The 15,778-nt window shown below is 46.2% G+C and overlaps 1 protein-coding gene across 3 annotated transcripts in view; it reads left to right on the top strand.

The window, feature by feature from the left end:
* Positions 1–3,118: 3,118 nt before the first annotated feature.
* LOC146785528 (glypican-5-like) overlaps positions 3,119–15,778 on the top strand; it is a 1,360,250-nt gene continuing 1,347,590 nt past the window's right edge. For 2 of the 3 annotated variants that reach the window (XM_085634653.1, XM_085634655.1), the window contains exon 1: positions 3,233–4,176. In XM_085634653.1, the coding sequence (XP_085490779.1) occupies positions 3,927–4,176 (250 nt within the window). In that variant the 5' untranslated portion in view covers positions 3,233–3,926. Of the gene's footprint in view, positions 4,177–15,778 lie in introns of all 3 variants that reach the window. The other variant, XM_085634654.1, reaches the window with a different exon arrangement.

The raw sequence follows: 15,778 nt of genomic DNA, 5'->3' as shown, positions 1-15,778 counted from the left end.
TACAAATTATGAGATATGTATCAGCCTAGTGGGGTAGGGTACGTTTGGTAAGAGGCCTAGGGTTAAGATACATAATTTTATTTTATTAAAAGTAATGTTAAGGTTGTGGTTAGACAGCGCTGACCAGGAAGAGTCAAAACGAGAAGATAGTGTTGAGATTGGAGAGTTTTTACTGTTACAAACACACTGACAAGATGATAGCAGACAAAGGGAAAGAAAAAAGGTGAAAAGCAGGACAGTTTGTGCTATCCATTTAAGCGATGGATGCATCAGTGTACAGTTTTTGTTACACTGGAGTGATTTTGTGTAATTATAGAATTTCTGAAATTACAATATTTCCCAGTAGCGGCTGGCATGGCTTGTGGGCTTGGGGGTCGCACCGGGAGAGAGGTCATAATTTGTAATTTTCATTAAAAACCTACCTTTCAGCCTGGTCCCGCGTCTTCACTGCTCCTGCGCTCCTGCCTCCGACAGGAACAAGAAGCAGGCAGCCAGGCTCCCTCCCCTAAGCCAATCACAACGCTGTCCGGAGCGCCGTGACACGGCACTCAGCCAGAGGCTAGAGGGGTGGGCATGGTCTCAATGCAGGCTGCATGGAGAAGGGCAGAGTGCGCATGACTGTTTTGGGTGGCCCGAGAGGGCCGACCAAACAGTCTTTGCGCACTCAGGAGTGGGCGCACCACTCCTCCCCTGCCCTGCTCGGAGAGCAGGGCAGCCCCGTCCGCCCACAAAGCAAACATAAAATGATAATAACTAAAAGTTATTACCATTTTATGTTTTGGCTTCTTGCACTGCGGGAAGGCAGTGGGGCGACGACGCTCTTCTGCCACAGCGGAGGAGCCGCCACATGACATTACCACTCCTTTGCTTATCGTGAACAGTTGCATTATTTTTGTGCAGGAGACTTGTTTGCACAGGGATCGTTTTTAGGTCTCGCCTGACCCAGCGCATGCGCTGGTCTGGCGAGACTTATTGAGAGGGCTCCAGAAAGTGCTACCAGGCCAGCCTAGAGCTACAGTGCATGTGCGCGGGCACCCGCACTGCGATTTACCTCGATTACTTTCACTTTCGCGGCCGCTCGGCTGCTTTGATGTTTGATCGCGATCACTTTCGCGGCCGCACGGCCGCTTGGCATAGCCAATAGGTCTCACTTTTGGGACCTTATAAGTATTTAGTTATGCAACTGTTGCATGGCTAAACACTTATAAGGTCCCAAAGGCGAGACCTATTGGCTATGCCAATGCTTGTTTAACCCTGCACTTGCAATGAGAGCCTAAGGAGGAGCAGACAGGGGTCTAGGAGAACTACAACAGGCAGAGAGCAGTAACAGGCCACAAGCAGTGTTGCTGGTGTCAGGCATGGATCAGCCATGGGGCATTGAAGAGGAGTAAGGCTCACATGAAGGGGTATGCTGGGGAAAAGGAATAGGCAGGTAACAGATGCTGAGAAGAAAGGCAAAGGTGTAGCGGCAGGTAATACTGATGAGAAAGGATAGTACAGGGCTCTCAGGAGCACAGGGGCTATGCAGAAGGCGCACGGGAGGGTCAGTGCCAAGCAGCTCCTGTGGCGCCGAGGGTGGGCTCAGCCTTTCAGGAGGATGCCAGAGGCATAAAGCGAAATGATGGGGCATCCCTGCAGAATGTGATGAGGGCAAGGCTGGACTGGCTGGACCAGGCATCAGGCGTTTGCCCGGGATGCTGGAAGGATAGGGGCCCGTTTTGTAGTGGTGGCCAGGTTTGTAGCAGTGCAGCAGTTTTAAAAGCACTGCAAAGTTCCTTTTATATGCAGCAGTTTTCGGGCAACAATAAACGTGTCAAGATAACTCTGGTGATGAGTGTACCTGCTGGAGAGAGATCAGAGTTTTGTATAATGGCAGTTCTGAGTCATCTAAGGTAGCACAGTGGGTTAATATGCCTGCTGAAAGGACATGCACCATGCATATCAAATAACAGTATTTTATGTGCATAGCTCATTGGGTTACTTTTTTTGTCACAGAGATTCTTTTGTTACTGTGTAGTTCATAAATTACAACCATAATCTAGCACAGTGAGCTATGAACTGCCTTCAAAGAGCTGCATGCAAATTGCATGGTACAGGTTAATGTTTTTTTCCCAGCCTTTCATTATCTTGATGTTTTGCGTAGAAATAAATTCGTATCATTAAAGTGAACCCTAACCACTGTGTTATGTTCTGAATCCTGAGTTTCTACTTCTCCAGACCAAGCACTCTTAAAAAATGCCTACCGGTGTGGAGGTGTCTCTCGGGAGTGGAGTTGAGTCGTATGATGGTAAAACAATATGTCCTAAAGTATGCTGCTTGGAACTGTGCACCGCTGCAAGATTACGATCATTGCACACGTTAATGCCAACATGTGTGTCCTTATTCTCCCCAAAATTCAAAATAAAGTTAGACAAAAAATGGAAAAGCTGAGATTAGATAAGAAAGCTTCTAGTTATTTGGCTAAAACTTACACACAGGACCACCAGGGCCTGAGTGGTGCCGTCTGCTGGCCAAGGGAATTGCAACTGGAGGCCCGGTCAAGGGTTCTTTAATAGCACCATTTCTAAGCACTTTAATTCTTTTCAGTTCAGGGATTAATGGCAGGAGGAGACAGCAGCAAGAAAGAATGTTTTCTGTTTAGTCCATTTAGAGGTTTAGGAATGTCGCTTGGAACATTTTCTTTATTCTTTATATTTTCCCCACAACCCTTGTTCGCTTGGTGCATGAAGATGCAAAGTTCGTGTTTTTTCACTTACTTTACATTTGCTTTGCAGAATGTAAAAAACAATTAAGCATACTTACAAACTGTGATAACATGTCCGCCTTTATCATTATTTCACTTTTTCTTTTCAGAATTATGCAAGGAAGCGCGTGGGTTTATCGGAGCCTGCGGCTCTCAGACCACGGGTACCTGGTATGGGGTCAATGAGGACTGTCCCTGTCACCCCCAGAAATATGGTGTCTCGAGTCCTGAGACGGGTGAGGGGTGACGAGGAGCTGAACCGTTCGCACGGGGGCCTCGGCGGAGCAGGGCTTCTGAGGAGGAGCAAAGGTTCCGAGGAGGGGCAGGGGGGGGCAGCAAAGGACACACGGAGGGGAGCCGAGCCGGCGAGGGGCAGATAGTGTCTAAGATCAGCGTGGCGCAGGCAGGAGCGCTGTGAACGACAGTGCGCTGCTCTGAGGAGGGGCTGTAGCAGGGGGGCGTGGGGAGGAGGGGGCTCCGATCCCACACCCGGAGCCGGCAGCGCTGCTGGGAAGTTCTGTCCGAGCCGCGGACTTCACTGCGTTTTGCGGGTGGATTATTGACTGGGCTGCGCGTGAGCTGTTGGACCGTGTCTTCTTCTCTGGATGTGATCTCCTCAAACGGATCTGTTCTTCGTTGCCTGGATTTATTTCTTCTTTGTTTTTATTGTCTGTCCCGGGGATCTCACGTTTCCCCACCCCTGCTCCTCTGGCGATTTCCTCCCCTGTCCTGCCTCCCTCGCCTGCGTCCTAAGAGATACCCCGTTTTCACTCTTCTCACCTCTTTTCCCAGGACACAACCCGCATCCTCCGCTCCACACCCACTCCCAGGAGTCGCCGTTACCTTCGTAACCTAAGAAGAGTCCCCCACCCCTGTCCTATGACCCCAACACTTTCCCTTCCCCTGCTCTCCCAGACCCAGGCATACATCACTCTAGGTATCCCCTGCCCCTCCCTATTTCTCTGACACTTTTGTATCTGACCTTTCCGCCCCTAGAGTTGCCCCCTATTTCCTCCCATACCCAGGGGGCCAAGTTCTTGCCCACTCTTTCCCGTCTCAAGTGTAGTTCCACCCGCACCCCTGCTATAGGTGTCACCGTCTTACTTAAACCCTGTTTCATCTTTACCCCCTGCACCTGCTCGCTCTCCCCTCCATTCCATAATTACCCCTCCCTCAATTGAAGATGGTTCCCCGACATCGGTGCCCGCCGCAAGGCCAGCAGACGGGTGCAGTGGTTGGAATTCCAAGGAGGGCGCCCCCCGGACTTCGTTGCCCGCTGGCGCTGCTTTTAGGGTCTGGGACATCTCTCCTTCTAATGCTGCTGTTGCCCTGCGTGGGCGGGGCAAAGACTCCCAGCTGCCATGAGGTCAGGACATCCTTCCAAATCCGCCAGATCGGGCCACTAAAGCTGGTCCCGGAGGTGCCGGCTGCAGGTGAGTGTCCCTCTCGCATCGATGTCCTCAGCCCTCGACCACAGTTCGTTGCTTACTGATTGCCCCCCTTGTCTGGTGCTGGAAGTTTCATGGGCTTTGAGTTTCTTCTTGATGTAGTTGGTCCTGGGATGTCCTCTGGGAGAGGGGCTCTTGGTTTGCACAGTTGGGCAGGCCATGCTATTTACATGTGCATTGTGTTTCCGGGCCGCCATATTGACAGACCATGCCACTTACATAACCCATGTGTTTTTGGGCCTCTATACTCACACGCTGTACTGTGCTGCTTACATGTGTAATTTGGCAGTGTTGTGATGCAGGCGCTAAGTGTCTCTGAGCCCCCATCATCAGACGGTGCTACTTACAGGTGTCATGTGTTTTTATGACACCAGTCTGACAGGCCATGCTCCTTGCATGCGGAAGGTGTTTTTTGTGTGCTGACTTACTTACAGTTCGTGCTACTTAAATGCGCCATGTGTTTTTGGGGCCAATATATTGTGAGGCCATGCTACCTACATGTGCTAGCTGTTTTTGTGCTGACAGGTGCGCTCTTTACATGCATCATGTGTTTTAGGGCCTGTGTACTGACAAGATATGCTATTTAGATGAGCCATGTGTTTTTGTGCTGCAATACTGAGAGGTCATGCTACTTTCATGAACCATGTGTTTTGGGCTGGCATGAAACAGGACAGTTAACTTGCCCCGTCTGTTTTTGTGCTGCCTTATTGACAGGGCGTGTTTCTTACATGTACCATGTATTTTTGGGCCGCCATACCGGCAGGCCTTGCTACTTACATAGGTCATGTTATTTCGGGCTGCCATGCTGGCAAGTGTCATACGCTATGTGGTTTGGGGCCCCTGTACTTTCACGGTATGTTTCTGAGGCGAAATGCAAGGCGGAAGACTATCTACTTGTCAACTTATGTCTCTGTAGCACTACGTAGGGTTGGAAGCGGCTTGAGAGGGATTCTTGGTGTGAGGCTGAATTTGCGAGACTAAGGACCAGTGGCGGGCACAGGTACATTGGCCAGGATAGGTAGAAATGCGGTTAATTTGTTGGCCTCTGGGAATGTCTGTAATGAACAACGGCCAATCCGGGAATTCCTCTCATTTGCATGTTCTTTCTGAGCTGCAGGTGTCTTCTTGTGGTCTATGCCAAAGTCCCGGTGGGGCGCACATGTACCCCGTGCAACAGTTTTCTGTGGTCTATCCCAATGTACCGGTGAGCCGCATCATGTACTCCTCCATGTAGCAGTTTGCTGTGGTCTTAGTGACCACACCGTCATCCGCTTCATACAACACGCATGCACAGACGTCACCCAAGAATTACACTGACAATTTCATTGTGGGTGAAGAACTGCTGCAGGTTTATTTCATACAACATAAGTATGACGATAAATGGGTTATCTTACGGGCGATCCAGGGCAAGCAGCCCCTCGCTGCTCCGCCCGCCTGGTGAGCCGGCACGCACGGTGGGTCGATGCCCGGCAGTGCGGCACATATTTATTTTCAGATCATCCACTGGGTCACGTGATCTGTTTCCTACTCCCGCCCCTTCTGACAGGGGCGGAGCGTGTTGTGGCACACCCCCGGTTGGTCAGGCCCCCCAACCGCCCGAAGGACTAACGGGGCGCCGTCGCGGTCTTCCCAGAACCCCCTTCGGCTCGTGGACCTTGGCTCGGGCACCCTTACTGTGCCGGACAGGGGTACCCTTACTGTACCGCCTGTCGCAGAGGTACCCTTACTGTACCCGTCTGCCTCCAGATCGCCCTGTAACTCCGCCTGCAACGCAAAAGAAAAACATTAAAACATTCCAATAACGCGCTGTCTCTGCCACGCAGGGTAAGCGGAAAGGGTGGGAATACGCGTTTCCGGGCAGGAGCGGCGCGCAGGAAGCAGAGGAGGAACTGGGCGAGAGGGACGCCTATGTAGGGGGGGGCTAGCCTCGCCCCCCTAACAGCCCACCTCCACCTGCACACTCATTGGGAGATCTCCTCCCTGGGCGCGGCCTCGCGCACGAGGCAGAAGAAGGGGGAGGGGGAAGGCTGCGACGGGCGGCCACTAGAGAGCTGCCCTGCTGATGTCCCACTGCGTGGGACGCGGGCAGCGGCAATCCCAAAGGCCCGGTGGGCCGCATTATGTACCCCCCATGCAGCAGTTTGTTGTGGTATATCCCTAAGGCCCGGTGAGACGCATCTTGTACCCCCTCCTCCTCCCCACCACGCCCCGCCCAAAGCAGCAGTCTGCTGTGGTCTCCCCCAGAGGCCTGGTGGGCCGCATCATGTACCCCCCTCATGCAGCAGTTTGGTGTGATATATGTATATCCCAAAGGCCCGGTGGGCCGGGGTCGCATCATGTACCCCCATGCAGCAGTTTGTTGTGGTATATCCCAAAGACCCCGTGGGCCCCATCTTGTACCCCCCCCCCTATGCAGCAGTCTGCTGTGGTCTCTCCCAGAGGCCTGGTGGGCTTCATCATGTACCCCCTCGTGCAGCAGTTTGCATTTTGCCAGTTTCTGCAGCTCCGTAGTGCTGTGGGGTAATTTGTTATGATTAGTAGCTCAGGTGGTTCAGACGCAGCACGAGCTTTTTTACAGTCTTTTCTCTCGGCAGTAAAGGTGTGTAATAATGCACTCCTCGGTGGCGTGTAGGGTTTGTATATTTCCAGCACATTTCTAACCTATGATAAAAAAAACTCTTCCCAGACAACAGAGGGGGGGGGCATTAACTTGCAGCGTTTCGGGGTAGTGCAAGGTGATAACTTCACATATTTCCCACTTCTCCCAGTGATCAAAGATAAAGATGCTTGTAGTCAGGGCTTTAAGTGGGCCGGGTCTCACAGGTGCTCAGCACCGGCAGTTTTTTAAAGGGGGCCTCGAAACGGGTCTTTATCGGGCTCTGTTTTGTGCCCTGGCACAGGCGGTCCGTTTTTTCCCGGACTGCAGTGACAGCAGGCACATGGATGTGCGCGTGCTCACACTGCTCACTTCTCACTAGTGGAGAAGTTACGGCATGAGGTCATGGCAGGTGAGCGTTGTAGGGGAAGGGAAATCCTTTAATGAGAGTCGTTTTCTTTCGGTATTTCCCTTATCTTTTCAAAACTCAAGAACAGCAATATTGTCGTGATGTTACCAGGGCTTTAAGTGGAAGCTTTTTCAATATTGTATACAAGCCATAGTTGCTGCTTATTTATCTTATGCAACTAACAGCCATTGACAAAGCCAATAGTCCTGACTTGTAGGTATGATGTTACTTGTTGTATCATATATTAGGATGCAATGACAGAAACAGCAAAATGCAAGTAGGCCGGCACACTATCTAAGCACAGATTTTTAGCATACGTGTTTTTAAGCCACGACCTTAATTACATTGGCCACGCCCCTTTGAGCGACGCCCCCCCAGTTTTTTCATCCCACTTAAAGCCCTACTTGTACAGAAGTTATTCTACAAGCAGTGAAAATCGCTCATCGAAAGCAGAAACAAGTTGGCAGGACTGTTCTGTGACTATGAATCGCGGGGTTTTGACGGCAAATTCTTTTGCAAGTTTTGTTTGCTGGCCCAACACGAGACAACTTGTGTAACTTTTGCTGGTGCATTCCTTGATTGAACTGGGGGAGCTCATTTGACCTTTATTGTGTCAAGGATTTAATGTTTTATGAGAGTCCTTGTAAATTAGCATTATTGGTTTGTTTGCTGCCACAATTAAAATCAAACCCCTTTAGGCACTTCAGTTAGGAACAAAACGTATACATAAAAAAACATAAAAAGGCTCAGGAGAAGTTCTTCTACTCCCCCCATTTTATTTATGGGCCCTTTAACCCTGAAGAGGGTCTGCACCTATAGGTCTGTTTTCTTCCTCTGTCTATCCCCTTTAGGTAAATGGAAGAAGTAACATGTGGATAACCAGCTTGACTAGATTTTATCCCCGGAATTGGAACCTAACCACTGGGCACCAGGTATTTTTGACACCTTGGTTTCATTTCTTATTGACTTGTTGCTGGAGTTTATAGGGTTTATGACAAGCGTCCAGGCTAATGACAGGATGATCTAAACAAACAACCAGAGTGGTAAAGCGATGAGACAATGGTTCAAAGGCAGGCCTACAGATTGAAGGTAGGAAGTTCAAAGAGCCATTCTTTGAGTTAGAAATATGTGATGGTGGACGATATGGCGGAACACTCAAGCTCACAGTTGAAGGTCAACGCACCTGCTTTCCGAGTATGTGAAAATATTGTCTAAAAGGTGTTTGGGGGATCTGCTAGCGAGAGCTGGATTATGAACTAATGCCAACACCTTAAATTGTCATCCCTTCTTGGCTGGTAGCCCTTTGGGGGCCATGACTAGTGATTTCATGCGGTCTTTTTATGCAGAATTAGTAGGCAGCCGTGTTGTTGAATTTGAAAGATTTGAGCTTTTGTAAGTCTGGTGCTGGTTGTGTTTTTGAGCAGTGCTTTGCAATTTCCAAGATCTTACTCTGCAAAATGCCCAAACTGTGCCCCTGTGACTTTGGGAAGCCTTCAGCGGGCAGGTCTCTCTGCTTATGGGAGCCGCCTTGAACTTCAGTCTGCCTGATTGCTCCATTGAGGTGCTTCAAAGCCAAGGAACATCTTGGAGGACCGCGGGCGCAATGGTTCCAGATAAGAGTAGCGGTACTGGGCCGTGCTTAAGTAGGCCCGGTCTTTAGCTCTATGGAAAGCTTTTTAACCTATGGCCTGCAGACCCATGGGGTTCCACAACACCTGATTTGCATATGGCCATGTCTGAACTGGGGTGGAGCGGTGAGCAAAATAACGATGGATTAAACCCAGATCTGTGACTGGGGGTGAATGTTTTGCCAATGTGCAACATTCCGTCCATCATTTTGTGTGTTTTTCTGTTTGGCCTATGTGGGAAGGGTATGCCCAGATGTGGGTCCCGTGCTCACTACACCACTGGAGTCCAGCTATCCTGGCTGAAGAGGGGTGAAACCCCGAAACCGGTCCTAGGATGCTTGATTCCGATCCAGGGAAGGCATGGCTTGGCAGTTCGGGCTGGACTGTTCCCATGAGGCACAGGGTCAAGACTGATTTGCATATGGCCATGTCTGAATTGGGGTGGCGTGGTGAGCAAAATAACGATGGATTAAACCCAGATCTGTGACTGGGGGTGAATGTTTTGCCAACGTGCAACATTCCGTCCATCATCTTGTGTGTTTTGCGATCCACAACACCTACCCAGGGGCTCCATGACTGTTTATGAAATTAAATAATATTAACTGATTAATAAAACATATACTTATAAAAAAGCAAAATGGAAAACTGAAAACATTTAAAATAGTCTGTACATGTGAAGCATTTTGAAACTGAGGCTAAAAGTGTAATTGGGAACCTTGGCTTGATTTGGGGAAGCACAGCAAACAGTAGCCGGTGTGGACGATGGGTGACACCATTTGAAGCACTGGTATGCTCTGACAAAAAATAGCAAGCGTTTCGAGTAAAAAAGAAAAAGTGAAATGGCACAATCTAGCATATTATTTTGCGATTTAGAAATAAAACCACATTTTGTGAAGCTTCAACCTTCCCTTTAAAATCAAAATTTCAATGTTTGTATTTTTTGTTTTTTTGTTTGTGAATTAAAAAGTATTGCATACTTGTATTTTTGTTTGATGTACACTTGTTTCTGTATTTAGCATTTTGTTTTGAGGTTTCAAGCATAGAAATTGCATATTCCGTATTCCTGGTTTTCCAGTGCTAACTCAGCCGGGGTTCACAGAGTCAAAAGTTTAAAAACTGCTAGTCTACACTAAGAATCACATGTTTGTCATGGACAAAAATGTCTTTGGCACACAGGTTACTTCCTTACAGCCCTGCCTCATGATAGTAATTAGGAATGTTTATTCACAGCATGATGAATGATGACTGAATGAATGATAGCATTTGTGTGGCACACACTAACTAAATTAGGTCTCTCAGTGTCGATCTGGTATAAAGCTTTGAAAAGCGGTTAATGAGACGTGGAGTCTCAGCTTGAGCAGAAGTGAATCCCAAATTACTAGGCCCAGAGAGAAGAAGGCACAGAACCCTCTAGATCTAAGATATCTCCATGGAATACAAAGTAGCCTTCTATCCTGACTTCATAGATTTCTTATGGTCAGGTGTTGAGAAATCCTGCTTACCAAACATATTGGTGCTTGGTTAAATGTTGTTCTTGTATTTCTTCCTAGCCATATGGTTGACATTGTTTGGCAAAGATGTAATGAAATGTAGTCTGAAGTCCACATTAATAAGGCCTGGCCTCAGATACTTCAGGAAAGGAAGTATCGGTAAACTATGTGTTAAATCCCGCAAATCTTCACCACTGTGTTCAAGATCAGCGGCACCGAGAACATTGTTTGGAATGCTGGCTGTAGCTCCTTTTCAAACTTTTGCTACGTGAGTCTACAAAGTTTCGTTTCTGTAAATTGTAGGAAGTTCTAGGAGATCCATCTCAAATTGTATGGCGCGTGGGCAGATTTTGGGCCCTCCTCATGAAAACTGGGACATTAGTTGTAAAGATGAATTCATATATATCATAATATAGCCCTCAAAGGGCGGCCTCAACAGAAATTTCGCTTTTCAGATTAGTTGAGGGAAAAATTTAGCACAGATCTACAACTCAGCCAAAAAAAAAGATAATTAGCTTGAAAATGCGTACATATAGGTTCTATAGGTTCTATACCGTCAGAGAAATTGTTATTGCACATTTGATTTTGACAGAAAACTGTTTGTGCCGTTTCAGCCTCTGCTGCTCCATTGGCCAGCAATTGTGATCTGGTAAAATAGCAATGTGGGAAAAAAAATCTTAGTGGGGAAAAAAGAAAAGCCAAAAAAAAGATACCTTGTGAACTTCATAACAGGCAGCAATTTGGATCATCACAAAACTTTGCAGATATGATAAATGTTAACATCCAGTCTGAGTTCTGAATAGCGCTTTGCAAAGTTTAAATTCACAATGCAAATTTGTGTGGAGTTCACGTTTGCAGAATTAACTTAGGTCCACTGGTGGGTGGCATTTCCTGCAAATTTTTTCCATTAAACACAAATTATTAATAGAAATATTCTCCTTAAGAAAGTAGCTTTGTTTTAGGTAGTTCTTTTCTTCTGTAAAATCATACTTTTGCTAGGTGTTGTACCAAAACGTCACTATTTTAGTGAACGTCACGAAGCTGTGAGCATGTTTTTAGGTCTCGCCTGACCCAGCAGATGCGCTGGTCTGGCGAGACTTATTGAGAGGGCTCCAAAAAGTGCTACCAGGCCAGCCTAGAGCTACAGTGCATGTGCACGGGCGCGCGCGCTGAGCTTACCGCGATTACTTTCACTTTCGCGGCCGCTTTGATGTTTGATCGGGATCGCGATCACTTTCGAGGCCGCACGGCCGCTTTGCATAGCCAATAGGTCTCGCTTTTGGGACCTTATAAGTATTTAGTTATGAAACTGTTGCATGGCTAAACACTTATAAGGTTCCAAAGGCAGACCTATTGGCTATGCCAATGCTTGTTTTGTTTTGTTACAGTCATGAAGTAGATGGAAACTAAGTGGCTTTACAGTGTACATCCTTGGTTTAGACATTATTTTCTCACATTCTCTTGCAACACCCACGTGCCCTTCATCCTTGAATGCTGGGGAAGCTGAAATCATGTGGTTTGGCAAGGCCCAACAGCTTTGGTCTCCTGACTGGTGGCTTCCGAACTTGGCACAGCTCCAAATCCCAAAATAGTAGTCAAAAACCGGGTATCCAATTGGCTCAAACTCTCTCTATGAAGGAGCAGGTCTTGTCTTCTATTGGCATTTGCTCTACACTATGCCTCTGTTGAGGCGAGTTTTCACCATTCTCCCTCTTTCTGTAAGGAAAACTCTGGTACAGGCAGGTTATTATGGCGATGCCTTATTGGCCTCAGCAAATGAGACGATGTTATCTAGACTCCAATTTCAACAAAACACTGTCACCCAACTCATCGGCAATCTTTCTTCCGGAGAGGCATCTTCCCCTCTTCTGCTTTCACTGCACTGGGTACTAGTCCATAAAAGGAACAGCTTTAAAATCTGTTGCCTGACACATAATTACCTGATTGGGAAAGGCCCCAGCTAATTATCTTCCAGGCTCTTTTTCTATCGTCCATCTAGACTTCTTAGATCTAGTGAGAAAGCGTTGCTCAAGGTCCCACGGGTCAGAAGGACCCATACAGTGGGCAGATCTTTCTTTTATCTGGCTCCTTTGGATTGGAACAGGCTACCTCTGCATTTTCCAAAGTGTACTGAACATCCACAATTCAGAAAATTACTCAAGACAGCACTCATCTAATGTAGCAGTCTCTGTTTCCCCAGTGCTTTTGCTGCGTGCCGATATACCCCCCTGGGGTGATTCGTGCACGTTAATAAATTATACTAACATAACATACTTCAGTGTTAAAAAATATGGGCCATTTTACGCCTTGCATAAACCAAGACCTTTTGATTTTATTAAAATGCTATATAGAACATACATACCTTTCGCTGCTTTGAACCAGCCCTCTTCATCCGTTGGTGTGCTGTTGTGTCATTCATATTTTTACCAGTCCACTAACGGCCCACCTCAGCCATTGGCTAACTTCATTGTGAATGACGGTGTTCTGCCCTTCACAAGGAGCACATCCCACTCAAAGTAGTTGATTACTATGACAGAGAGTGTTTTTGAGACCAAAACAATTCTTTGCTTTTAGCCAATGTTGTTTTTTATATTGGTGAGAGTCCAACAGCTCCCCCAAAAAGTAAAAAAAAAAACACATGACAAAATACAAAACAGGCGTTCACAAAGCCAAAAGTCTGGCAGCCAATGCCAGAACTATTGGCTTTGCATGTGCTTGTTCATTGATTGATGTTAATTCAGCAAACAAAAATAAATCATGTAAAACACATTGGATAATATTGTATTAGCTAGAATATCGATGCATTACGAAAAATTGAGTTCAAGGGCAATCAATTTCGGGAATTACTTTTTTCTCTCTCCTTCAGAGATACTGAAAACCAGAGATTCCTTTAAATCCAGGGGGGACAGAGGTACCAGCTGATTATGATTGGGACCCTGGGAGTCCCCTTGAAAATTAGGATCTGGTCCAATCCATCTGGTTTGTCTTTATTCTCCTTAGATTTAAATTCAGAGATTCAACTGCTTCGGCAGATGGAGTCCTGGGCAAAATATTTTTGGCTCGTGTATCACTATGCACCTTCATAATGCCAAATGTTCTGGTAAAGTCTGTTATCGGTCCCATCGGATCCCTTGAAATCAAGGCCTAAGTGCTTTCTTAAAACGGCGTTTGGACAAAATATTGGAGATACACATATTGTGGGACAAAATGCGTCAATAATATAGAGGACAATAATATTGTGAAGGTCATTTTCTATGGGTAAGTAAAGTTTTAATGTATATAATTCCACAGATATGTACCGTAAACATTTTATATATCTTCAAGGTGCCTAGATGTGGACTTAGGAATAGTGAACTTATACTTACCTCTTTGCACTTACCTTCTCAATATTCTGGCTCTTGATCTTTTTGACACAATAGTCTGTCCATACGAAATTTGAATTTCCAATATTCTGTCATTGATCCTCTTAAAACAATGGAGGCTGCAAACTAATATCATTTTATGAGATTGTGAAACTCTTAGGTTATATGGTATGGCTGGTTGACGTGCAGACAAAGATTCAGTATTTTGTTGACTATACATCACTGTATTATTCTACCACCCACCCACCTCCAAATTTAAAACGTGCCTGTACAGTTTATTAATAGGAGTATTGGTGCATGATTTAAATTTGGTTCTGGACTGACTGAGCTGTAAATTCTCTAAGTGGTGTAAAGGGTAAGAGCTTAAAATAGGATAATAAGTTATTGCAGGACACTTATGAAGTCATGTGCCTTTTGCAAGGCATTTATGATTTCATTAGTTTATTGAAGGTTAGATGTATAATTATTTTCCCTCTGCAGAGCAGCTGTAATTCTATTTTCTGATTACATGCATTTAACAAAGTGTTTTCTTATTGCAAGTCAGTTGTGAGGATATTTTTATAACAACACTGTAATGTTGTTTTCTTATTACAGATTGGTTGTGAGGTTATTTTTATATTGAAGGGTGGTAATGATGTAATGTTGTTATTGCATAGTAGGTCGGACATTGTTTCGTACTGCTGATCAGTTATGAGTTTATTTTCTTCCTGCAAGAGTGTTATGGTGTCATTTTCATATTATACAGCGGATGCAAGGACATTTTTGTTTTGCAGATCAGCTGTGAGAAGTTCTTTTCTTATCGCATGACAGTCGTGACATTATTAGCCCATGGCAATAGCTGTAACATTTAATTAATTTGTAAAAAACATAACTGCTGTGACCCAAAGTTTTTCTTAGAAGCCTGCCACTGGTGCTGCAGAAAGCCGGGGTTGCTGAATACCAATGACTAGTTTTGATTTCAACTCATACCTCTTTTTACAAACACTTTACACTTCATGCTACTTTATCTTACTCTTGCATGTTCTTTTTCCTACTTGCTTTCTTCCTTGGTCATTGTTTTGCTAGCTTTTTCTCCCCTCTTCTTTCTTCCATTTTTAGGTCGAGACTAGGCATTGCGCATGCGCTGTCTTTTGACATGCTGTATGTACTTCTGTGGGCTTTCACCACGCCCATTACTTTCTTTCATTCCTTGGTCTGCCTTTCAAACTTCCTTTGGTTTATTTATGTAAATGCTTTACATTTATCCTGCCTTCTGGAGATTTTGATCCCGCCCTGGAGGCTGACCCTGTTACATGGATCAGTTCACTTCTGGCCATTTAGATAGTTTGGGCGCACTACTTTTCCGGACTCGGCTCACTGTGACATTCCCCCCACCTCCTGCCCATCTGGCGGCAGAGTGTGATTTGCAAGCTGCATAGAGGGCATAAACGAGGTGTTGTGAAGGCCATCCTGCTCTCAGATAGCATTGAGAATCTACTGAGAGCCTTTGCGGGTGTGAGCTGCAGACATGAAGCTCTGAGGTGAAAGCAGCGAGTGTGCCCTAGCTGGTGACGTGTGGGTCTGGGGTGAGAGCTCTCCTTATATCACAAACTGTAAGAAGTATGCACCTGTGCACAAGAATGTTTGAGGGGCATGTGGTTCTCGAGGAGAACAGTTTTGCCAGAATGCACTTATTCTTTGGTCCCACTGTTGTGCTCCTCTGAGAAATATAACCACATGTTTACCACTGTCCTGTCTCTCTTCAATACACCCAGTGCCACTATTTTTACATACCTTCTTTGCTGCTCGGCATCCCACACGCCTTTGCATCTCTGTGAGCCACATCCTTATGTGTACTCACGCTTTTCATACCTCCCTTGTGGCTCTATGACTCTTAAGCTCACTCCTTCCTTTTTCGGAAGCAACAAGTTACAATGTAGAAGGTAAAGTTTCGATTTGAACTTCTCAGTATGTACTCCAAAGTCGAAACTTACAAAAGAATTGTATAAAAGGCCATGACCAACCGAATGTGTTATGCGCCTGGGGACACTAGCAGCTCTGTTTGTTCCTATCCCTGAATTACTCTGCATAGCCCGCCACCTTTTGTTCAGTATCTTTTATTT

Source organism: Triturus cristatus, chromosome 11 (assembly GCF_964204655.1).
Source record: "Triturus cristatus chromosome 11, aTriCri1.1, whole genome shotgun sequence".
Lineage (NCBI taxonomy): Eukaryota > Metazoa > Chordata > Amphibia > Caudata > Salamandridae > Triturus > Triturus cristatus.
This window is presented reverse-complemented; position numbering and strand designations above follow the sequence as displayed.